The 26975-nt window shown below is 32.8% G+C and overlaps 1 protein-coding gene across 2 annotated transcripts in view; it reads right to left on the bottom strand.

The window, feature by feature from the left end:
- The window catches only part of Mctp (multiple C2 domain and transmembrane region protein), an 880976-nt gene that overhangs the window by 61646 nt on the left and 792355 nt on the right, over positions 1–26975 (bottom strand). For both annotated transcript variants that reach the window (XM_075359495.1, XM_075359496.1), the window contains one exon: positions 6823–6971. In XM_075359495.1, coding sequence (XP_075215610.1) covers positions 6823–6971 — 149 coding nt within the window. The remainder of the gene's footprint in view (positions 1–6822; positions 6972–26975) is intronic.

Raw genomic sequence — 26975 nt, 5'->3', positions numbered from 1 at the left:
AGAGTTTTTTCTCATAAATAATAGTCAAATCTGACTATTTTTAACATACAATATCTTTGAAAAAATAAAAAAGTTAAATCTTTGAAAAATACAATCAAGGTGTCATCTTTAGTGTATTTGGGTTTAAATTCATAGATTGTGTCAAGTTCTATGTATTAATATCAGAATGCTAGAGTCTCTGTCTTACATATACCCTGATACCCATAGGAAAAGACATCTGCCTTATGATGGATAGTTGTCACACCACTCCCTCTATTTTTAGCCCTGATGGGCTTTACTGGAGGTCATCTTTTAGACATTCTATATCTGATTATACATCAAAGTCATCAGTTTGACCTCTGTCTGGATGCCACCAATGGAAATGCCTGCCAAGGCAGTGTGTTTACTCTATTGAAGGCTTTGTATTAGGTTTCTTCCAATTTCACTCATCTGCTCTAATTTGAAGTCCTCTCAACTAACTGATTAACCATTTCATGGAAATGCAATTGCTACGCCTATCTAACACTAAAGGATATAAAACAGTGGGTTTTCCAATTATCTTGCAAATCTAAACAGAATCAATTATTGCACGTTCTCAAACTATTCTAGTATATCCAGCTTCGTACTTTAAGCAGCTACATGGATATGGTGTACATTGTTATCAACTCTACATTCTGGACATAAATGTGGGACAGTCAAGCCAAATGTAGCTAACTTATCTCTAAAGGCACTATCCAAAAAGAAGGTGAGCTGTATGCTGATTGGGGAAAACCACCTAGCAATTTGTAAAAATTTTTTGTACAGGAAAATACCATGTGTGTAACAGTCATCAGATGATTCATTCCACCTGATCTGTCATGAATGGAATCCTTCATCCTCTATTTCTCACATGCACCCGGAGGTGAGCTGGTTGATATTTTTGGCATTATAATGTAATTACTGCTCAGTGGCAAGGATATCAATAGGCTTAATACCTGCAATAACAAAAACTGTTTTGTTAGACATAATTCTATAACCACGAATCACTGACAGTAGTAGGAAATGCTAGGCTCTCAAGAAAATATTCCTATAACATTTATATCTCATTCGGTGAGCCCAGATAGGTACAGCATACACCATTACAGCCTCACACCTCACAAACACCTTTGTGAAGAACAAGCACGGTTCTAAAATTTGATACTCAGTTGGGCTTGACCATTCTACAAACACCAAAGAAAGCATTATATGCCTTCTTGGCAATGTATTGAAAGTGCTCCTTGAATTGAAGAATATCATCAAAGATAATATCTAGATACTTCTGAAGCGGAACATATCTAATTCAATGACGTGCCATTGATACATGACTCATTGTGTTACAACTAGTCGACCCTTGGGCAACAACATCATAGTAGTTTTCTCTGGGCTGAACACCATCAAGCTGTTGACTCCTTAAATGGAGTATATAGAAGATTCTCCGTTTAAATATCAATAAAGGAATTTCTCATATGTTACAAAATTTTTCCTTATAAAAATGTAATAAATTGACAGTTAATTGAATAATAAACAGGGAATATGCCTATATTAACTAAAACCAGTATAAATAAAACAAATCATATGCCAGTATGCCTGCAAACCATCCTTTTTATATAGGATGAACGTCCTATAAAAATCAGTTAATAAAGATTTCATCATTTCAATGATTAAGGAAGATAATTAAATACAAATCTGGAAAAGAAGCTATTTGACCTCAACTGATATGGCTTAATTCAAATATCATTAAATAGGCAAAAAATTGTTAAATTTTGCTTACAATCTTATGGGCTCACTATATTTATCAATTTATATTACGAGGGTTATTTTTTTTTCAAGGTCCGATAGGTCACAAAATTAAAACCACAGTGAAAATAAAAAAAAAAATTATTTGTAACAAGTACTTACATAGTTATACTATTTCTCTACATAGTCACCACTCCGATTTAGACATTTGTCGTAGCGTGGTACCAACTTTCCAATACCCTTGTCATAGAACGGAGCCACCTGTATTTTCAGCCATGTTTCTACTCTTGTCTGCAGCTCGATGTCTGTGCCAAAATGCTAACCTCCTAGCCTGCGTTTCACGTGAGCAAAGAGGTGAAAATCAGATGAAGCCACGTCCGGGCTGTATGGTGGGTGATCAAACACTTCCCAACGAAAACGCTACAGGATCTTCTTTGTTACAGCTGCAGTGTGCGGCCAAGCATTGTCATGGAGAAAGACAATGCCTGATCACAACATGCCTCTCCGCTTATTCTGAATCGCCCTTCGTAGACGTTGAACAGTCACGCAGTATGAGGCTGCAGTGATGGTAGTGCCACGTTCCATGAATTCCACAAGAGAACTCCATTCCGGTCCCAGAACACAGTAGCCATACATTTTCTGTTGGAGAAGGTTCACTTGAACTTCTTTGGTTTACTGGGAGAATGAGAATGCATCCACTGTTTTAATCGTTCTTTTGTTTCTTCAGTTTCGAAATGGACCCATGTCTCGTCCCCTGTGACAATTTCGTTCAAAAAATCTTCTACTTCATTGTGGTAGCGCTGGAGAAACGTTAGGGAGGCGTCCATTCTCATTGTTTTGTGATGGTAGGAATATCTTGGGAACCCATGTCGCACACAGTTTGCTGTACTGAAGTCACTCACTCACAACGGTGTAGAGAGCTGACCTTGAAATTTCAGGAAACGAATCACTCAATACAGAAATTGTGAACCGACGATTTTCTCGAATTGCCTCATCCACTCGCTCAACGAGATCATCGGTTGACACTCGCTTCCTTCCCTGATCGCCTGCATCATGAACATCTGTACGTCCTGCTTTAAAGTTCCTGCACCATTGTCGCACTTTGCTGTCACTCATTGAAGTTTCACCGTACACATTACTTATTCGTCGATGAATTTCAGCCGCATTACACCCCTCAGCCTGAAGAAATAGAATTACCGCACGCACTTCACACTTAGCGGGAGATGCTATTGCTGTAGACATGTTTACGTGCTAGTTGCGTGTTCAGAACTAAACGAAGTGACGCGACATGATTGAAGGCCATACTAGAGACGCTGCGCAACACATATGCGCAAAGGTTCATCTGATTTTTGCACGGGTTTTTATTTCGTGACCGATCAGACCTTGAAAAAATAACCCTCGTATATTTTGCAGATTTTATCATATACCTATACCATTTCAATTATTAAAATTAAGTAAGAAATATAAGGATAGAAATGTATCTTACTTTAAAATTAATTTTTCAGTTAGGTAGAATGAAATAAAAATGATGAATACTGATATCAGATTTATTTTTTAATTTAAGTGATTTTTTTCAGTTTTTACAGTATTAGTAGATTGATTCAATAAATTGTTTATATCCGCTTTTTGCATATAAACATCTGTATTAGTATTTTCATATTTTGAACTTACCTACCCGTAAAAAATTAGTGGTAGTAAAATGTTTTGAAATAAACATGATTTTAAAAAGAAAACATGCTACGTAGATTCTAAATCATAAAATATTGAATAAATCAATAAATAAATGTTTTTATGAATATTATTTTATATTAAAATATTATTTTTATTGCAAATGTATGAAAAAGTCTATTGCAAATGCAATGAGTCTAGTACGGAAAGATGCTGGAATTTCTTATCTATAATTTTAAAATGGTAAAAATCACTCGTACATTACTTTATAATCTTATTAGTTAACAGAATTTTTTCACTCTATATTTTTGAAAATTTGGTACGTTATAATTTGATGATTATATTTTAGCATATTTATACATAGGAGGATATGGATTGCAGTGTGCAGATAGTTGATTTATGATAGCTGAAACATTTTATCTATAAAAATGTTGGTGAAATTTAATTTTGTAATTTAATATTGAGTAACTTCCCTTTTTTAATTACATTTTTTTTTACAGATCAAATTCTGAATGTGGTTAATGTAGAGGTCATACAATGTAGTTAACAGGTTGCTAGGTTGTTTAATCCTCTTGCAACAATAAAATCATGCATAATTTTCTAAATAATCTTTTCTTTTACAATAATTTTTATTTAAAAAAACTTAATAGGTTTGGTTATGAAATTTTTATAACGCTGAACTACAGGTTGTTTCAAAAAGGACGCAACCCTAAGATCTAGAAATCACGCATAGGTATATTTTATTTATTTCTACATGTCAGTTGGCAACGCTGTACTCAAGGTTAGCAGCTTGTAACAGTTTGAATATCCTTTTTATGCTATAGTGCTATACCATTATAAATTTGCCTATAAATTGTGTTAACGATATCGTTTTCCAAGGACGAACGAGTGTTTATTATTGAAATTTATTGTGTGTGTAAATCTTACGAACGAGTTTTGGATAAAGTTTTCGATTCTTCAGGTTCCTAATAAGGCACAATATAGCGTTTGATTAATAAATTTCTTGATACCGAGAGTGTAAATGATCGGAAAAGCAAAGGTCGACCTTCACTATTAACAGTAGAAATTCTAGAGAATGTGAAAGAACGTTTGACTCGCTCACCCGGAAAATTGCACAGAAAGTTTATCTTCATACGCTGGTCTTTCACTGTCTACAGCTTTCAGGGCTACTAAAAAATTACAATCGCATGGTTATCGCATCAGTGTCGTTTAAGAACTGAAAGAAGTAAACCATTGAAAACGTTTACAGTATTGTCGTTGGTTTCGTTCTTTTGTTAATGACAACAGTATTGAAATTTTGAATCTGTTTATTTTAGCAACGAGGCATGGTTTTACTCGAACGGCTATATTAATAGCTTTAACTGGCGAATATGGAGCGCTGAAAATCTTCATGCGTTTCATGAACGATCATTACACGCGTGTAAAATTGGTGTATAGTGTGCGATCTCCCGGGGGATAGGGCCTTTATTTTTTGACAAATCTGTAGACGGTGTGGTTTATCGAAAATTAATCGAACAGTTCATTGTGATGATAGATTTACACGATCAAGAATATCGGTTCCAGCAGGATAATGTAACGTCATACTGCTAATAAAACTCTGGATATGTTTTTGGCCATCGTTTGATATCAAAGGGGTTGTAGCCTCCAAGATCCCCAGATCTTGTACCGGCAGACCTTTTCTTTTGGGGACATTTCAAAAGTGTAGTTTTTAAAAACAGTCCTCATACACTTGACGAATTAAAGGATAACACTGAAAGTGAGATTTAAAACATTACTGGGCAAACATTGTAAAAAGTGGTTGTAAATGTTATGAAACCTGTTCGAACCTTCATCGAGATCACAGGAAATCATTTTGAACATACACTGTAAAGTTATTAAAGATAATTTGAATATTGTTATATAAATATTTTATTAACATTAATATTTTTGTGAGAGCTACATCAAACCAGTCAAATGACTGAAGACAAAAAAAAAAATTTGTAATAAATTTACGACGTCAAACAAAGGGGTTGAGACTTTTTTTTAAAAACTCGTTATTCTATTATGTGAAAAAAAATTATTATTTATTTTGTAAAGTTTTTTAAAATTATTTCCTAATTTTTTATTATTTAATTTTTTCCTTATTTTCAGTGTTCTACCGCAAAGCAATGCAGAACAGCATTATTAATAAAGTTTAGTATACCGTTAAACAGAGACATAACAAAATAGATTTTCCATACCTAATTTAATTAGGATGAAATTGAAAACTAATATACAAATTTCCTTTGTGGTTAACATAGAGTTCCTCGTACAGGGTATAATTTCATTGGATGCTGTATTTCCTTAATGTAAATTGTAAACTTTTAGCTTTAAAATTTAAAGGAACTAATTTATTTTAAAAATATTTTTTTAATTGGGATAAATTAGGTATAAAAGAAGAAAAATAATTTGCATTAGCAATTAATTGTCACAGATAATTATATATATATATATATATATATATATATATTCATGGTTTCTTATTCACAAGTACTGCAGTATTGTGCTGCTCATAAATTGCTTGAGGCCTACTTCAGAGTAACGTCTTCAATCTTAAGACCTGTGGCAATTACTGATTAAAGGCTGAAAATGCTTATGAATTAGTAGTAACTAATAAAACCACATCTCTTTCTAAAATATAAGGAATAATAATAGTTCCACAGTTTTTTTAAAAATTAAAGGATCTTTTCAATGTATCAAACAAAGAATGAATAAAAAAACTTCAAAGTTTTCTATATTGTCTGTTGCTAATTAATTAACAGTTAATTTCTTTTAAATTATCAAATTTCAATTCTAATAAATTATGCTGTTTTATTATCCTATCTGATATCAAAACTAATATTTTTTCATTACATACAGATGGCGTAACTATTGTGTTTCGATTTTATAAATTATCACCATGAGGGCTGAAAATCATACTAAGCTGTAGTAATAATATGAATTAATTACTAGGGCAGATATTCATTTTTGGAAATACCATAAATAAAATTATTAAGAAAATGATAGAAAATATAGTCCCATTTGAAAGTGAAGGGTTCTGGGTTTGAATCACGATCAGGCTTTGAAAATTTTATATGCTAAAAAAAGCATCTACATTAAGAAACTGTAATTTGATGTCAGTATGTTGTTTCTTGATTAAATAAATAAAATTAACATTTTAATTTTCATGTAAGGAATTCACAAGAAGGTTTTTAGGCTGAATTGCTAAGACAAAAAATTCCATTCTGTTTTAAATTAAAATAACAGGAACACCCTGAAAGTAAAAACTGGAAAACAACCTTTTTTTCATGAATAATCACAAATTTTATGTTCATATATTTTGTGATATTGACTTCTTAAATATTTATGACACTACAGCACGAGGAAATGTAGTAAAGAATATATTAAAGAGGCATATCTTACCTAAATTTGACATAAGGATCACTATATCCATCGATATCCATTGGAAGAAGAGCTTTCCCTTCAACTAAGACAATGGTAACAACAGAACTCCATATTTGGCTCTTCAGTCTTCTGTTCATATCAGACATCTTAGCATTACGTTGGAAGTACTGAAAATAAAAATAAAAAAGTAAATATCATTGTTAAAATACTTATTTACACTATAATATTTATATATTTTTTATATCTAAACAATATTTTAATATTTTGAGAATTAACTTCATAAGATACTAGCTATCTAGTATCTTATCATAAAAAATAAAAAGAAAAAGAAAAAAAGAAAATAAACAGTGCTACAAAAAGCAATAAGTAAGCAACTGTGGTGGTTACTATTGTAGGATGGTAGCGTAGTCAATTTTGCTACTATTAATAGATTCTTTTTATTACATAACATTAATAAATTCTTATTACATAACATAATGAACTTCTGTTTTGAATGCTTATTTTTTACTTAATATACCACTGTATTAAAATATATATCTATTTTTAAAGAATTTTTTATATACACATGAGATTTTTTAATATATGTATTTAAAAAAATACATACAAATATATATATATATGTTGGAATGTTAGAAGCTTAAAAAAGTTTGGTAGAGTAGAAAATTTAAAAAGGGAAATGGATACGGTAAACGTGGATATAGTAGGAATTAGTGAGGTTCGGTGGGAAGAGGAAGGCGACTTTTGGTCGGGTGACCTTAGAGTAATTAACTCAGCGTCAAATAATGGGCAGGCAGGAGTTGGTTTCGTGATAAACAAGAAGATAGGGAGAATATATTAAAAGAAGAGACAGACTTATAGGTCACATACTAAGGCATCCTGGAATAGTCGCTTTAATATTGGAAGGACAGGTAGAAGGGAAAAATTGTGTAGGCAGGCCACGTTTGGAATATGTAAAACAAATTGTTAGGGATGTAGGATGTAGAGGGTATACTGAAATGAAACGACTAGCACTAGATAGGGAATCTTGGAGAGCTGCATCAAATCAGTCAAATGACTGAAGACAAAAAAAATATATATATGTGTGTTTATTAAATACTGTATATACATGTAGTAAGTTTGTAATATGCTTTTATTTATTTTGAACAATTAATTTTTTTTAATATCGAAGTGACTTGTTTTGGTTTAGAATTATAATACAGTATTTTTGCGGGACATTTTTGTCTGTTTTGCAGTTAATAAAAGTCAAATTTCTTGAACTCTACGTTCAGTTAATGTAATATCATATTTACATAAAAATAAGGAGAAATAATATTTCTCCCAATTGTTGCTCTTTATATTTGTACATTTTATCTCTTTTGGTTTTTGTATTTACCTTTTCGTTGTATGTACTTTTAGCTTTAATATTCTGTTTGCATTACTTGAGGAAGATACTGTGTACCGAAACAGCAGTTGTGATTTTTTAAATAATTTAATAAAAATCAAATAACATATTTATTTATTTTCTTTTGTTATAATTTTTTATGTTTGTTAAATAAATAACATTGTTGCATCAAATAATTACTCCAATAAGTAAATTTTTAAACCTAAAAAAACAAGATGGCTGAACAGGATCAGGTGTGTCCGCCTCTCCCTTGTAGACCAGACCGGAGTCCGTAACTTAACCAAGTCAGGGATATGAACTGTAGTTTTGAGTTCACTAAGGGAACTAGGAATAAATTTTCGTTGTTGCGAATAAAATATTTGCTGGTATGTTGTTTTTCAATTTGCCTCGAAATCTATGAGACATTTACAAGAAAGTGGCTCAGTAAAAGTAGAACTAGGCGCAGGGTTCGTGCTTCCGCGAACTCGGTTAGCTAGTTAAGAGGGAAACGATGTAGGACATCCAAGATGTCCGGACGAGGCCTACAGCGAAGGCAAAAGCTGAGTTTAAAAATCACCGATGTAAATGTCTACCGAGGCATTTACATCGGTGGCATCCCAACGACGTCTGGCTTATTATTGTGAGATGTAGAAAGTTAGAGGGCAAAAGAAGACTCCTGTTAAAGTCCATCAGGGCTATAAACGGGAGGGGGGGGCAACCGGAAGCATCACAAGCCGGGTCTCTTCCCCTACGGGGTTGGGATGTACTTAAAACATCAATTTTGTAAACTTCAATTTCCAAGAATGAAAATCCAGCACAACAGGGAAACATTTTTTAAAAATCTGATGTGGGTACTACATGACTACCTTGTACGCCTATTAAATTACATATACACATTTAAAAAAAATAAAAATTAGATAAAATTTTATTTCATTAATAACTTCTGATATTTTTAATATTTTTGTTGTTGTTATTTTTCAATTATTATTCATCTTAAACCTTTTTAGCAATGAGAGGTTAATAATTATTAATAAATCAATATATTTAAATTAAAAAAAAAAAGGAGATGAAGTCTGATTCGAACCGATGTCCCTTCCCCTTGAAAGACCATACATTTCATTAATTAAATTTTTATTTGGCTATAACTCCTGAAACTAATGAAAATAAATACCACTTATGAGATATCGTTCAAAAGCTCTCAACGAGGGCTTATTACCCTAGTTAAAAAAAGTCAAAAATCCAAATCTTTTGGATTTTGGACTTTTTTGGACACTTTTGGTTCAGTCGATTGCAATCAAAACGGGAGACGCACAACTAGATGTTACAACAGTTCTAAATCCAAAATTTCAACAACCTACGGCTAATCGTTTTTGAATTATACGAGATATGTACATACGTACAGACGTCAACCAAAACTAGTCAAAATGGATTCAGGGATGGTGAAAATGTAAATCTGAAATCCGAAATTTTTCACGAGGACAATACTTCCTTTACTTCGTACAAGAAAGTAAAAAAGGATTCCCGTAGAAATAGACTTAAGAATTTTAACATTTTTTTGAATTTTTAATAATTTCTGATACTTAATCTATTTTTTATCTATCTACTTAATTATAAATGTTATATTAATTAGCTATCAAACAAGGTGCTAAACTGGGACCCAAAGATTTTTACTGAACATTTTATTCTTTTTCACAATTGAAAGTTTAAATATTACGTGATTAAGTATTCATATTTCAAAATCCTATGGCGTATTTAAAAACTAAGAACTTATCAAGGCGTAGTTATGTAACTTAAAATCATTAAAGAATTTTCATTTGTTTAAATAAATATTTACTTTATGTTACGTATAAATGAGTTATTTATATAAAATCATAACACTGAAAGCGGTAATTTCTCTTTTTATTTTACATAATTATTTTTAAAATGGGTTACAAATTAAAAATAAACATATCTATCATCATTAAAAATGAATTAAATTATTGTAATTAAATTAAAAAGAGATAATTGTCTAGATTGTCCCGTTTCAATTATGTTTGTTTTCTTTATCTTCCTAGTTTCCGTTAAATTATGAAAATTCAATATTTTTCTACATGATACAAAAAAAAAAAAAAGGTTTTCGTAATAAAGGTTAGTTTTTGTATTAAATTAACAACCTCTTATATAAGTTTTTTAAGAGCTAAAGTTTCAGTGAAGATGAAAAAATGTAATAATCTACATTATACGGATGTTATAAAAATTTGTAATCATGAAGGTAAGATTCTTCCTTGTAAAATAATTTCAGTTATTTCAACAAGTAAATTTTATTATGAGACTGTTGGTGGAAGTTTTATTTTATCAAAGTAAGAGAAAATATTTCCTTTAATTAAAAGAACTAATATAAAAAAAATTAAAAATATCCTTGTTTTGTTTATAAATACGTGAAGAATTATTTATTTTTTAATTGTAATTAAGATAAAAAATATTTAAATATAAAATTTCCATATAAAAAAATATTTTCTTTACTGTTTATTTACCTATTTTATTATTATTATTATTATTATTATTATTAATAATAATTAAATAAAGAATATATTTGTCTTTGATATTACAATTTGGTTTTAGTTTTCAAATATATCAAAACATTTTTAAATCACAAAACATATTATATCGAATGTTAAAACCTTAACAATGATTGAAAACAAATCTATTTTAGAAAAAAAGAAATGTTTTATGGAAAAGGGTTATGTTGTTTGAAGGGTGTAAAAAAGGCAAAATTAATTATACGATTTTTGACATTTTAGATCATTTCAAGAACAAATCAATTTCTGTTTCTGTTTCAATATAAATCTCCAATTAAGGGTTATAAATGGGACTCTATTTAAAGGTTTCTATATCGTTTGTTATTTTAATTTCATTTAATGTATATATATATAAAAAATGTTAAGTTTGTTTGTGTACGCTTCAAAAACTCAAAATGTTCTGCAACGATTGAGCTCAAATTTTAGCACGATATATAACCCGCATCGAAGATTGTTTTCATCTATTTTTAATAAATCTATCTATCTATTTTTAATTTGTACAGTTTTTTAATAAATAAGAGGCTAATAAATCAGATGGAAATGTAAACAAAGGAAAACCAATCAGATCAATGCAAGATGGCCGCTGTCAAACACAACGACCAATCACAAAGAGCCCGTATGGCCGTTGCCAATGTAAACAAAATCACAACTGATTAAGTAACAAATTTCTTTGAATTATATTTAACAGCTAAAACATCTGCATTTTATTAAAAAAAAACACCAAAACAAAAAGAAAAGCCACCAAGAAGGATGACTTACAGTAAATAAATTAAAACACCCAACTTTCTTATAGCCCAGATAGACTTAAGACTATGCAAACAAAAAAAGTCGAAATAACCAAATACACAGAAAACAATATCCCTACATATGACCAAAAAATCCTTTGTTAGGTTAAATATTCACTTTGGTCTGAATTTACAGAAGGCATTTACAACGAAGCATTGATAAATATTGAAGATAAGTGCTTAGCTAATGCAAATAAAGTTTTTAGTCAACTGGGAATGCCAGCACCTACCCGAGCTGCGATTGTTTCATTTGATGTGGATTTACGCCATGAACAGAGTTACAACATTGGCGATCTTCAGTCATATGTCCAATCAAACATTCCCAAATTAACGCGTGAACAGAAAGGCATTTATGATCGCATAATGCAAATGATAAGGAGTTGGGGGAACCTTCTTCTTGGATGCGCCAGGAGGAACTGGGAAAACATTCCTCATTAGATTGATTCTAGCAACGGTTCGATTAAAAAATGATATAGCCTTAGCTCTTGCTTCGTCTGGAATAGCTGCGACATTGTTACCTGGTGGAAGGACTGCGCATTCAGCTCTGAAGTTGCCATTAAACATGCAAATCATCGAGACTCCTACGTGCAATATTTCCAAAGCATCCTGTATGGGAAAAGTATTACAAAAATGTAAACTCATTGTTTGGGATGAATGCACGATGGCACATAAAAAATCGCTTAAAGCTCTTGATCGATGGTTACGAGATTTGCGTGGAAACGTTAAACCATTCGGGAATACTTTTATATTGCTCGCAGGAGATTTTAGGCACACATTGCCCGTAATTTCTCGATCGACACCAGTAGACGAAATAAATGCTTGCCTGAAATATTCAACGCTGTGGCGACACGTACGTACATTGCAGTTGACTACGAATATGCGTGTCCAGTTGCAGAATGATCCATCAGCTGAGGTATTCTCACGACAGTTACTGGACATTGGAAACGGACAGCTGCCACTCGATGAGACGTCTAGACGAATATCATTTCCTGATAATTTTTGTAATTTAGTAACATTTAGTAACAAAGAAGAACTGATCGAAAAAGTATTTGCTGATATTCAAATTAATCACAGAAATCACGATCGGCTCAGTGAACGAGCTATCCTTGCCGCAAAGAATAAAGATGTCTATCAACTTAATAATGTTATTAAATCCAGCATTCAAAGTGAGGAAATTAGATTTAGATGCGGATTGCTTCTCACATGGGCAACTGTATGTTGCGTGTTCCCGAGTCGGCAAACCAGATAGCCTTTATAGCTACGCAGACAGTGGAAAAACAAAAAAAATATTGTATATCCACAAGTATTGCAAAATTAAACTTCTATGAAACGTATGCTTTGTTTTGTTTCTCATTTCTCATCCATGCAACCACAATGTACCACAGCGAAGCGTGGCGGGTACAGCTAGTTTATTTCTATTCTTATTCCTATTTCTGATCATTTCTTTTTTATACCCGTTATTTTCTGCTGTTTGAAAAAGTGTTTAAGTCATTTTTATATGCTAGTTTCTTTAACGGTAATATATGTAGTCTATCACGTATCTAAAATTAAATTAGGACAAATTAAAATCTAGAATAAAAATCTAAAAATAAAATAAATATAGGAATTAAATAATAACAAATTTAAAATTAAAATTAAGTTACGACATTTGTTTGTAAGATTTTTTTTGTTTATTCTGAAGTCCTAAATCAGTCCCTTAAGTTTAACCAACACTTCCCGGGATACTTTGTACACACAAAACCTGTTTGATTGTCTTTCAGTAAAAAGATTAAAATTTATTTATCTTACAATTAATCGAGTTAAATCATATTTTAACATGACCGGTGTAGCGGGTTTGAGTAACGGATTCCTACTAATTTTTATGAAAGTAATATAAAGTATAATAATTCCAGGAATCCAAAAAGGGAGAAAAAGGAGATCCCTTTTTGTAAAGTATAGGTCCGTTTAACAATCGTCCTTTGTTATACTGCCCGCTGACATACAAGGAACAACTGTTGTACGGTGAGAAGAGACCAGGTTTGGAATTCATGGGAACAAACCCTCGATCGACTGTTCTCACGCTTCGACTTGGGTCCGGTCCGGTAGGTAAAGAGGCTAGAAGTATAAATAGCAGGGTAAGCCCAGCTAAGAGGGAGCTCCCTCCAAAGAGTTAGTGCCCCGTTGTGGCGTATTCCTGCTAGCCTATGAAGCGTTAGCACCGAAAGGACTTCAGTGGACGGTCTGAAGGGGAATCACGTCGAGAGGACAGGTTTCAAAAGCCTAGCCTCCCGCGGTCGGCCCATAAAATGGGTTCGTGAACGCTGGTTAACAACGGATTGGAATGAAATTAAATCCGTCCTTAAAATTTAAAATATAAAATAACAGAAAACTTAAAATTTAGCCATTAAAAATAAATCCTTAAACACGCCCGATTCTAGAATCATTCAGCAGCAAGGGACACTGTCCAGGTTCTGCGATTTGTAGGGAGTATTTGTGAAACTCCCGCCAACTTTGCATTCCATTGCTAAGAGGGAGTTCTATTAGAACCAGTCTGCGAGGCGTTACGGCGTCGGTCCCGCAAGGGCAGTTCTGCGAAGAGAGGCTGCGAGTTGTGTGGGTTCGACGGAGTCCAGCGAGACGTTATAACGACGGTCCTGCGAGGAGAGTCACAGGTGTGAGTCTGCGAGACGAGAGTGCGAGACGTCAGTCAGCGAGGAGAGTCCTGAATCCAGTTCGATACGAGCAAGGTGATGCAACGAGTAAATCCAAGTATACACGAAATACTATCGGTGAGTTATAATAAAACTCTAAGTGTATAAGTGAAAGAAATAACACAAAATACAATAGACTTCATTCATAAACTGTTAGGGTAGATAGCAAAGGTATTTGCAAGTGAACACTCTACGATTGTTTGTTTATACAAGACAGCTGGTTAAAAAGGGTTAAGACTAGCGGCTTCTTTTGTTAAAATTAATTGTTGTTCAGTAATTGTCATCTTTCGTCTTTTATTGTTCATTAATTGTTTTATTATTGTCAATTATTATTATCATTATTGTATTTATCACTATTATTATTATTTTGTCTGGTTGTAATTATGAACATTTTAAATCAATAAAATGTAATTATAAAAACAAATATAAATTGCCACAGTCTCTCAAAATCCTGATCGAACCGCGGAACACGCGACAATATCGTATATAGACGAAATAAATATATGTGTATATATTTTAAGATTAATCACATTTTAAATGAATCAGGAAACAACCGAAATGGTAAAAATATAACATGACAAATTTATTCGTAATTTATATTCATTTATATATCTTTTAGGAGAATTAAAAAGAGATGAAAATTAAAACAGGTTAATTCATTTTTATAATTATTGTTTCGTAGAAATTTATTGAACTGTTTTCAAGCTACGTGTTTTGAAGATATTGTCGGAAAAATGTATAAATTTTATAGACGATTTAAAAAAATTATTTCTTTTTCTTAAAGTTTATAAGAAACTTTTTAAGAAAAGAATGAAGAGAGAAAAACTTTTAAAAGAAAAAAAAACAACAGTTAAAGAACTTTTATTTCTTGAAAAAACAAAAAAACATATAAACTTATTTGTCTTTAATTTTTGAGAAATTGTCTGTCAATAATCAAAGCTACACCCTAATCTGTTAGTATCTTTTTTATAGCATTGGAGTATATATATATACATTTATAGAAATATTTGCCGTAAGTTTAAATATATATATTTTTTTTTTAAGTATAAGTTGTAAGATTTTAGTTTTTTCTTTTTCAATTAAAAGATTTTATATTATAGTTAACAAAAAGAGCAATCATAAAAGAATGATGGGGTTTAAGATAAGAACTTGCAGTTGTAATGTTATATTTGTCAAATTCTAGATCTCAAATAGTTTTTTTAGATAATAAATTTCAATATATGGGCCTTCGGAACAGAATGGAATGCAAGGATGTCGAATATATTTTATCCCAGTATTTACAACAAATTCGATACATCATTCCCTAGCAGGTGGGTCTTTCTAATTATCTGGTTTTAGTTGGGTTTTATGATAGACGGAATTTGAAATTGAGTTCCGATCTTTGTAGATCGGGTTTGTGAAAAGAATTTTTATTCGGGTTACTCCTTGGGAAATTAGCAAAATATTTGCGTTTTTCTTCCAACGCGATTCCCTTTGAGTCCGTCCATTGAAGGACTTTCGTTCTAGCAGGAATCCGCCTGAAACTAGGGGGGCCCAGTTTTGTGGAGGGTTCAATACTTCATAAAACTTTATTGTTAAAAAATGTTAAAAAAATTTAATGTAAAAAGTAAATATTTTCGTGGTTTGGAGAGAAACTGTTTATGGACAATTAGTACGGACAGGTAATTAAAAAAACATTTTTTAAAATTAATTTATTATTAGTAGAATATGCAGGTTAAAATGTTTATACATTTTAACCTAAGATTATTTAATTTTTGACTTTAATGTAATATTTTTAACTCCTGATGATGACTTTCAAGTAAGCCGAAAGATCTAGAGCTTATCTCAATGTGCTGGTAAGGTGGATTTTATTAATTTTAATATTATTTAATTATTTAACATATCAGCAGTACCATGTTCCAGAAACGTTTATTTTATAAAATTTTAGAGAAGAAAATTCAACGTAACGCAGCATCTAATCAAGGGGGTTTCTTTTCTTTTTATGACAAAAATTTTGTGATAGGGTAGAATTTACATTCAATTCCACTTTAAGGTATTATTTGTATTTTTTTTCTAAATGCGAAGCCTTTAGAACAAAATAAACAATAATATTGTAGTAATTAAAACAGAGAATAATCTTATTCTAATGAATTTAATCTTCTTATTTAGAATAAATTTAATATTATACTGTAGAAGATTCTTGTTTGAAATATTATTTTTTATGCTGTAAATTAAAATAATTTTTTAAAAGATTTTTTCTGTGCCAGGAAATATTTTTATATTTTAATCACTGATTATTTTAATACAATATAAAAGTATTGATTTTATACTAAAATAAAAAAAAAATAAAATAAAAAAAGACTAAATACTCAGTAGAAACTCTTTTCTGATGTAAAAAAAAATCCTAGCTGAGACTTTACTACTACCATAATTACAAAGGGGGATTGAATTCTAGCAGAACAATAGATACGCCATGTTCCGAATAAAACTTCCTAAGCTTCTTAATATATATATACACGAGTATATAAAGAGTGATTCAGGAGGATAGGGCAATACTTTGACAACTCATTCTAGAGGCTAAAAATAAGAAAAAAAGTTCATATAAACATAGGTCCGAAAACGCTTCGTTAGCGAGTTATACAGGGTGAAAGATTTCGCCCGAGTTTCAGTTCCTCCGGGTAAATTAAGGCTTTCTGAAATTCTGGGAAGGTTAATTAAGGGGCAAATTCAACTGTTTCTTATGGTTTTTGAGCTGGGAAACCGAAAAAAATAGGTCCCAGAACTGTATCTCTCTTAGTTTCTAAGATATCCCTTGTAAAACGCCAAAAAATAGGGTCAAAAAACACATTTTTTTTACGTTTGAAGTACAATAACGTTTTTTTAAACATTTTTTAAACATAAATTGTTTAAAAATTTGTTTTCAATAGAGATATTTTATTTTTTCCATTTCAAAATTACTTTTAAATTATAATCAATGGCGGCTCGTAGCTAAAATTAATGGGAGCACACATCAGAAATTTTTTTCTGGGCTTTTTTAAGGCCATGGTTAAAGTTTTCTGTAAAATGAAAGAACCGAAAAAAATGAATCAAATAGAAAAGCTAGAAGCAGGATAATAATCTAATTCTACACTTTGTCACATTCAAGAATATGATACACGGTTTTTAAGCGCATTGTGCTTAAAACTCATATTCGGTTTAACCGAATAAATAATAAAATGTCAATACAGATAATATTTTTTTTCTATTATTAGATAATAACTTAATAAAATTTCGCTTAAAACACTATATTCCAACAGAGCTTAATTTAAATTTCTATGTACATAGAAACAAATACATAATTAGCATTTACTAATTACTTTCTCTTTCGCTCTTCCAGCGTGTTTGTGGATACATTTGACGATCAAAGAGCCCTTGCTTTCCGCCATCTTCTGATCGCTACTGAAAAAACAACTAAAACCACTTTCATATTCCTTCCACCGACTAAACTAGAAAAAAGAACGAACAAGGAACGTTCCATATACATGCGGAATAAAAAAAAAAACTACCTTCCTTCAGCACGCCAGGGCCGGCACTGCGAGAGCGAGTGCTCTCTCTCTCTCTCTCTCGCAGCCTCACATTCAACTTCCTATATGCGCATGCGCACAACAGCCAAACACAACGCTGCTGGAACTGTGAAGCGCACAGTTTCATAGAAAGATTTTTGTATCTTTTTCATAAATTGGGAGATGGCTACTGACATTAAGCTTAAGGATTATATATTGTACAAGTATAAAGAGAGAATTAAAGAAAAAAGGACTCATTATATTAAATTTTATCCATAATATCGAGTGAAAATAGGGGGTGCTGTAGTTCCACAGTGCCTATACGCGATCCGCCACTGATTATGATATAAAGTTACACTAAGTGAGCTAAAGGTTTGCCCCTGTCTATGTCAACGAACTGTCAGCTGGCTTAGACGGGAGGGGCGAGCGGGGTTATTTGGTTATCTAACCAGACAACATAATCCGATTAACGTGACACATTTGTATATAAAATGCAAACACAACAGACTATACAATACAATGACTAGTACACCAGACACAGCAATTGGCGAGGGGCAACTTTTAACTCGCATATTGTATAGTTAAAATAAAACGGTGAGTAGTATAAAAAAAAAATTGAATGTAAATTTTTTCCATGTATGTTGTGAACCATCCAAACCTACATTTTTGGAATTCATAATTTAAATTACTGAAATATATATACTTTTTCCTCATTTCATCCCTGTAAAAAAAAACAGTATGTTGTAATTGTAAGAGTGTCATTTCTCATTCCCTGAATTTATCTTTATTTTGAGGTACCATTTATGTCTCAATCACTGAAATGTTGTGAGGCCCAAATTTATGTCTTACTTTTTGTTTTATTAAAATTACACAGAATTTAAGGTGAATAAAATTTTGTACAGAAAATTTATGGACTGAAAAGAAAAAAAAAACTTTTTTCTGACAGTTCAGCCAAGCACTACTGTTGGGTGTAGCAATCGACCAGTAAACTGCACCTATGCTCGATAAAATGTTCCTGATCTATCAAGAAATTTTGAGCGTAATGGATGGCCGCTTCCTTAAAAGGGTATTTGAAACTATCCATCGTGAAGAGTTTGTTTCGTATTCTTTCATGGATAGATCCCTTTCATACAATCCGTTTCCTTTTTTTTTACTTTCCCATGTAGGTAGCGTTATAACAGAGCTATAGCTCTAGAAGGTAAAGTATTGTAATCGGTCCAATTTGGGCATACGCAGTTTTCACCGAAATTTGACTCCTATGGAATCCAAAAAACCGGCTGAAAATTTTCCGGATGTTAATGTTTGTATATACGTGTGTGTTCGGTGTTGGCCTTTATATCACCTTATATTTCCAGAACGTTATATTTTTTTGTCTTCAATCATTTGATTGGTTTGATCCAGCTATCCAAGATTCCCTATCTAGTGCCAATCCTTTCATTTCGGTGTACCCCCTACATCATACATCCCTAACAATTTGTTTTACATATTCCAAACGTTGCCTGCCTGCACAATGTTTCCCATCTACCTTTCCCTCCAATATCAAAGCGATTATTCCAGGTTGCCATAATATGTGACCTACAAGTCCGTCTCTTCTTTTAACTATATTTTTCAAAATGCTTCTTTCTTCATCAATTTGCCGCAACACTCCTTCATTTGTTACTTTATCCACTCATCTGATTTTTAACATTCTCCTACAGTATCACATTTCAAAAGCTTCTAATTTTTTCTTCTCAGGTACTCCGACGGTCCAAGTTTCACTTCCATATAAAGCTACGCTCCAAACATATACTTTCATAAATGTTTTCCTGATATTTAAATTAATTTTTGATGTAAGCAAAATATATTTCTGACTGAAAGCTCATTTCAGTTTTCAGTAGTTCGTTTCCAGAACTACTGGACCGATTTTGACCCAGCTATGTCAGATTCCTTGTACATAATAGGTTAGATATCTAACTTGTACGGTCTGACGACCATACAAGCGAAATTTTTTCCATGTAAATTGTGAATTTACATTAGTATAGTTAGCGCCGACTGTCGCCGCTAGTACCGCCAAATTCGCGCGAAATATATACGGTATGCGCGCGCGCTGTAGTTAGAACCATTGGCTGGCCTTCGTGGCGCAAGTCGTAGCATCTCGGTCTTTCATCCGGAGGTCCCGGGTTCGAGTCCCGGTCAGGCATGACATTTTCACACACGTTACAATAAATCATTCATCTTATCCTCTAAAGCAATATCTAATCGTGGTCCCGCAGCTTACATAAAAACAAAAGAGAATCATTGAATTAAATAAACGAAAAAATATTATATTTAAATAAAATTAAAATATTTTATATTAGGTTGTGTATGTATGTGTGTGCAAACCGTGCATCAGATATAACCCACAGTTGTCAGCTTTTTATCCTTTATCCTTCTCTCCTACTTATGGTTCACAGTTGTGCCTATTCATTTTTGGAGTGATCCAAAAGGATTTTGGACTTTCTTCTGAGTTCTTTGTTTCAATACAATTGTTACATAATAAGCTGCAATGCTTATTGTTAAAGCCGAGCTTCCTTATCCGGCTTAAAATATAAATTAACTACATAAATGGAGGGTTGTCCAGAAAGTAACTAACGTTTTGAAATAAAAAACCATCCAAATAAAAAAATAAATTTTATTATATATATTTGAAAGGGATAATCTTATACTACCTTTCTATATAGTCGCCATTTAAATTGAGGCACATCATAACGATTCACAAGCTTTTCAATTCCTTCTCTGTAGAAATCTACCGCCTTAGATTTTTGACATCCGTCTTGCACAAAACTTGTGATAACCAAGCTTCCCCGATACAATTTCATGCAATAAACTTCGTGAAATTTGAGGGAAATAAAGCGAGAGTAACGTAATCGTAATGCGTCGATTTTCACAAATTTTATCGTTGATTTTTATCGTCAGTTCATCAGTTACAAGGCTACGCCGACTACTGCGGTTCTTATCATGAACACTGATGCGGCCATTTTTAAACTGAATGCACCACCATCTTCACTCATTATTTCATCTCTGTACTCTTCATAAAGTTGCCGATGAATTCCAATTGGTTTGAAGTTTTTTGCCAGTAAAAACCTAATCACTGAACTCACCTTGCAACTCACGGGATTTTCTGTTGAAGCGCACATTTAAATAATTCACAACGAACAAAGTAGATAAATCACAGTCCAAACGGTACGACAGCTTCATACGTACTGAGTAGAAACGTTTTGACGCCAAGATGGCTTCTTTTTTTTTGCGCAGGAAGAGGAAAAATCTGCGCCTATACGCACAGCAGCCCGCACTACTGGGTGTGTGATGTTCCCGCCAGAGACGGGGACTCACTAAAAAAACTCCCACTATGAAACAACACGCCGTAGTGTACCCGCTTTGATAGCATTAACCCGGGATGCGTTGTTCACCACACGGATTACCTGAAAATCAGGTCAGGAGTCTCACATACCTCATCGATAGCAGCGATCCGAGGATCCCTGCCGCTTCCGCATACAAGCTATCCCTTTATGGCCTTCCCTATATATATATATATACTTGATCCTCCTGCTGGATAGGATCTTTTTTTTTTTTTTTTTTTTCTTCTCTCAGCTCCCCTGGGCCGGACCGACTTGTTGGTATTACGCCGCCCAGGGGAGTGTCTTTAAACTCAAATAGGCCTCCCCACCTACCGGCTATATACCGGCAAGGCAGGTCGGCCTACCGGTTAGCTCTTTTTGAGAGTTCTTTATCAATATTGGCCCCTTGGGAACCCAAAAGGGCAATACAAATACACCACGCCAGATCCAGTTCGCCGCGACGCGGTACCGGGTCCCTTCAGTATTCAGTGTGCTCTTGCCTGACTGTTACCCGTGGAGTCCTTGGTGGCTCATCAGTGCCAACACACCGCAGCATGCTGGACCTCACCAGCAAGGCTGTCCACCCAGTCCTATTCTAGCCAACACCTTGTCTTCTCTCATCGGAGTATTTCTGTAGAACAACTTGTCTAACAAAACTAGCAAAATTATTCCAGTTTGACTCGCTTCTTAGCATGTAGTCTATTGTTGTCTCTGGAGTTATACCTGTGAGTGCCTTACTATGTCTAAGTGTGTCCCACCTATTGCACTCAAAAAAGGTGTGCTCAGCATCATCTATCTCGTTGCAGTAGTTGCAAATTGGTTCTTCTCTCTTGCCTATTTTGTGCAGGTAGTTATTGAAGGAACCATGTCCTGTAAAAAACTGCGATAGGTGATGATCAACCTCACCAAATCTTCTCGACAACCATGGCTTGATGTTGGGGATGAGGGTTCTCGTCCATCGACCCACAGCTTCCTGCGACCATCTTTCCTGCCAGATATTATAAACGGCATCCCTGACCTCTTGTTCTGGCTTGCCTTGTGCCTTCTCCACCCTCTTTTTTGCGATTAGGTCAATAGGAGGTGTACCCGATAACACGCACAGGGCGGCATAGGACACTGTCCTGTATGCGGACACAACACCTAGGAGCACACACCTGTGCGTCCTCGCCAGTCTCTCTTTGTTGCGCCTGATGGCGATAGAGCGCCACCAGGCCGGAACGGCATACATAAGCGAAGACACGACGGTGGTCGCCAGTAAACGGCGCTTTGAGGCCCGAGGGGCATTCTGCGATGACATAATGATGTTTAGACTTTTTATCATCCTTTCTGCCTTGTTGCATACATTGACTATGTGCTCGGTGTATCTACCGTTTTTCTGGAGGACTCCTAAGTACTTGATGTTATTCGCTTCCTCTATAGCATGACCGTTGATGGAAATATTGAACGGTTCTAGCACTCTTCTACCCGTAAAGGCAATACACCGGCATTTTTCCGTAGACAGTTGCAGACCCCTGGACCTCAACCACTCCTGTATAGTGTCGATGGCCGCATACACCCTCTCCCGCACCTCCAAGATCGTCCTTCCCTCTACGAGGACTGCAAGGTCATCTGCATAAGCCAGCACCTGAACGCCGACAGGAAACTCCTTCTGAAGGAGTTCATCTATAATCACCAGCCACAACAACGGCCCCAAAACAGAGCCCTGCGGAACTCCACCGTGCATTTGAAAATGTACTGTTTCTTCCTGTGCTTCCACCAGACATCCTCTGTTGGACAAGTAACATTCAATGCTGGATAGGATCTGGCAGGCTCTATCTTCACGTTAGGCACAAACGTTAAGTTACTTTCTGGACCGCCCTCGTATATAGAACATAATTCAACACCAAACTACAAGATGGTCTTACTGAATCAACTTTGGGTACTATGTTTAGATGTTTGTTATATTACTGTTAAACATAAAATTATGCTATCAGATAAGCGTCTATTACTTTATAAGTGAAACTATCAGCTAATTATTAATTTTACGTAATACATTTTAGTATTCCTTTTTTAAAGATATTTAATACCGTTTATTTAACATATTTTTATCATGTTTATTTTAAATAATTGTTACATCTTTTGTTTTTTTAACGGAGCAACGATTTCGTAATTCCAAAATATAGCTTGTTAATCTAAAAGTTAAAAATGTATTTATTTCAAATGAATTTTTACAAACATTTATTTTGTTATCTATTATTCGTACTTGTGTACTGTTATACCTACACAGTAATAATTAATAAAATAAAAGTTATAAAATGAAAATACAGTTCAATAATAATGAAATATTTTTTTTTCTAAAGAATTGCTTATTAATTTATAATGATTTATTTACTACATTCAAACGAACGAATGTAAAATGTGGCTTGAGTTTTAAATGATTATGCAAATTATTATTGGATTCCATTTTAGTTTCCATGGAAACATGCTAGTTTTTCAAACACACACACACACACACACACACACTTTTTTAAATTTCATTGTCACGGCTTCCGAGTTATGGAATTATTGTATTACTGGCTGATCGATACAGCCATTTTTGAAAGCTCGTTATTTCGTTATTTTTTACTAGTAGGGTGCGATGGATCGAGTTACAGCAATCAGTCAGAATATCATTACTTTAACCAATACCAGGCGCCAATAGGGAGTCTTTTATCCCTACAGTCTGGCACCTATAAAAGAAGTTACTTATGCAACTGGGGATCACGATGGCCAGATGAGCTTTGAAATAAATCTATACTCGAAAATTTTATTCAGTAAACTTTGGAAAAGACTGGTTGTTGCTCTATTTGTTACAAATATGCTCCAGGAATTTATTTTTTATTTAGTCGGCCGGTAAAATGATTTCATTACAATAACTTACTATGTTTACTATGTTCTGTAAAATTGAGTGATTATCCGATTACTTGATATAACCCATCATACTCCAGTTTTTTCGTTATGTAATGGACGTTCCAAGCTCTTATGAAGATTATTCAAAGACCTTGGATGTCCTGTTGAATGGAACCGTGTTTCATTAAAAAAATCATATATAAATATATATATATAAATATATAATTTATTTAATACCATTTGCAGAGGCGTACCTTAGGCACGCCCTCCGTAGCTAGGCTCTCCGGGCGGGTTGCCATGGCGAGCGGCATCTCGGAATCGGATTATTAGGTGTCCAAAATTGATTACTTCTTGTGTAAAAGTATTTTTTCTTGAATGATGAAAACTGATATAACGAAAGTTAAATTAGAAATTTAACTCTAGAAATTATTACTAACGAATCGGGATTTTCCGCTAGTGATCGGTACATTCCGGTTCTAAGCTAAGGTGGACGAACACACACACAGACCCACATACAAATGCCCTTTAATAGAGTAGCATAAAGATTGTGTTAATAGGGCAAACATAAAAAGAACACACGAAAGTATCTAATGATAATTTATGTGGATTTTAATACAGATATTGGTTTAAATAATTTGATGGGATTTTAAAATTATTTTAATTGTTATTATTCATCATGGAAATAATTATATTGTAAAGTATGGGAAAAGTAATTATAAAATAATTTGTAAAAAGTAGAGAAAAAAGAATAAAATAAAAATAAAAAAGGTAATGAATGAAATTAAAAGAAAACTTGATTCTTCTGAAAATCTTAAACGATAATTGCGAAACAAGTTAAGTCAAATCTAATCGAGAAAAGTTATTTCATATTATAAATACAGACATGAATATAAAATAATTAATAAACTAAAATTTTTGTAACTTTCTTTAAATTTGTCTGCATAAAAGTAGCATTCATTGCTTTCAGCTATAAAAGTATAAAATAATGGTACATTACGTAAACGAATATATAATGATAGCCATTAATGAACGAATGCGAAGTAAGTTACGATACGAGCCTTGGCAAATGTCATAGACTTTTGCAAGATTGCATTAATGGTCATTATAGATAATTTCATACCGTATTTTTTACAGTTGAGAAAAATTGGGATTATTGATTTAAATCAATAATAGAATATATTGTTTACGGATTTTTTCATAATTTTTCAAAAAAAAAATACATTAAACAATACATTTCTGTGGCAAAACGTTATTTATTAGTTATAAGTTCTGCCTTTTCTTTAATATCGATCGGTATTGAGATATTTCTTCCTCAGAATCCGACATAATTAAAAAAAATAAAAATAAACAGTGTAATATAGAAACTTAGTACCAACATTTTATGTACTTTCAAATTAATCCCTGTTTAGTAATTACTTAATCGAATTAAAATCAAAGTAAAAGAACAGTTAATACATTAAAAAAAAAACAATATTCGCTTCAGATTGGTCAGTGGTTGAAAATAGTAGGCGTTTGATTGGTTGAACAACTGTACCAAATGAAAAACTATTTCATAATGATCTTCATTATGATAAAGATTCCAGGCGCGTAATCAAACTTTATAATACAGAAGTAGATAAAGATTATCTTATTAACACAGTGATATATACATTTAATAAGTTTTGTTACAATTACATTCGCAATTTATAGATCTTAAATTGTAAATACTTGTTAATTGATTAATTACAAACACACACACACACACATACACACACACACACACATATATATACATACATACATACATACATACACATACACACATACACACAAAACCGGATAAAAGAATGGATTATCATCTAAATATGCATATTATTTAAAATGTGGGTGTGTTTAATATAATTAAACGTTTAAGCCTAAAAGCTATAAATAACTGAAATATTTTGAAGCAGAAATGATTGAAATGTGATGTCTCTAATTTTATATTTCATGTAAATAAGTGAGATTAAGTTAAATCTACCGCGTTACAGATAAATTTTATTTAATACATAATATAATAATGAAATAATGAAGTTCCTTTAGGTATAACAAATACAACAGTTTGTCTTTGTAATAGTGGTCCTTCGGGGCATATAAATAACAATATAAGAGAAATTATACTCCAAAGTACAGTATTGTGATAATTAAACCTCAAAACCTTATAAATAAGTACGTGACGTAGCAAACGAAATATTAAAATATTTACAAAAAATACTTACCTTGTAACTAATATTTTTCCAATATATACTTAATTAAATAATAATATTATTATATCATTTTTGTCTGAAGTCGAAATATGAAATTGATTTACTAATTATAAAATTATGATAATTAAAAAAAATATATTAAAATAATGCAATATACCGTAGTTAATCCGCACGGGTGTAGCTGTATTAGTGCTGACGGTCGGTATAAACTAAACTAATGTAATTTCATAACTTACATAAAACAAATTTCGCTTGTACGGTCGGCAGCTGGTGTAGCCGCAAGGATTAACGCACCAGGTACCGAGTCAACCGGGTGATCGAGTTCGAGACCCAGCCAGACCGATTTACTCTTTTACGTTTTAAATATTATTCATTTATTTAATTCTAATGCTCATCTGTGATGTCACAACATAGTAGTGTTAAAGAGTATTTTTGGTGGTGGGGTTGAGATTTTGCAAAACGTTTCCTTTTGCAAATATTGTTATTTTTTAATTGTTAACTAATGTGCTTAACAAAAATATGACCTTAATTAGACTTAATCTACAGGTACAGGTGACCTTGCTATACATCATTACCCCCTTGACTTTTTAAGTTGAAAATTTAATGACATCAAATTCCAATATAGAAGAAATCTGACAAAGTTTGATAAAAATCGGTCCATTACTTCTGGAGATATAAGGTGATTTAGAGGCCGATACCGAACACACACACTTACATATGAAAATTAACATCCGGAAAATTTCATTTGGTTTTTTGGGTTACTTAGGTGTCAAAACGTCAAGAGTCCGGTGAAATCCCCATACGCCCA

The sequence above is a fragment of the Lycorma delicatula genome, chromosome 3 (genome assembly GCF_047948215.1).
Source record: "Lycorma delicatula isolate Av1 chromosome 3, ASM4794821v1, whole genome shotgun sequence".
NCBI lineage: Eukaryota > Metazoa > Arthropoda > Insecta > Hemiptera > Fulgoridae > Lycorma > Lycorma delicatula.
Note: the sequence above shows the minus strand (reverse complement) of the source record. Positions and strands in the feature narration are given on the sequence as shown.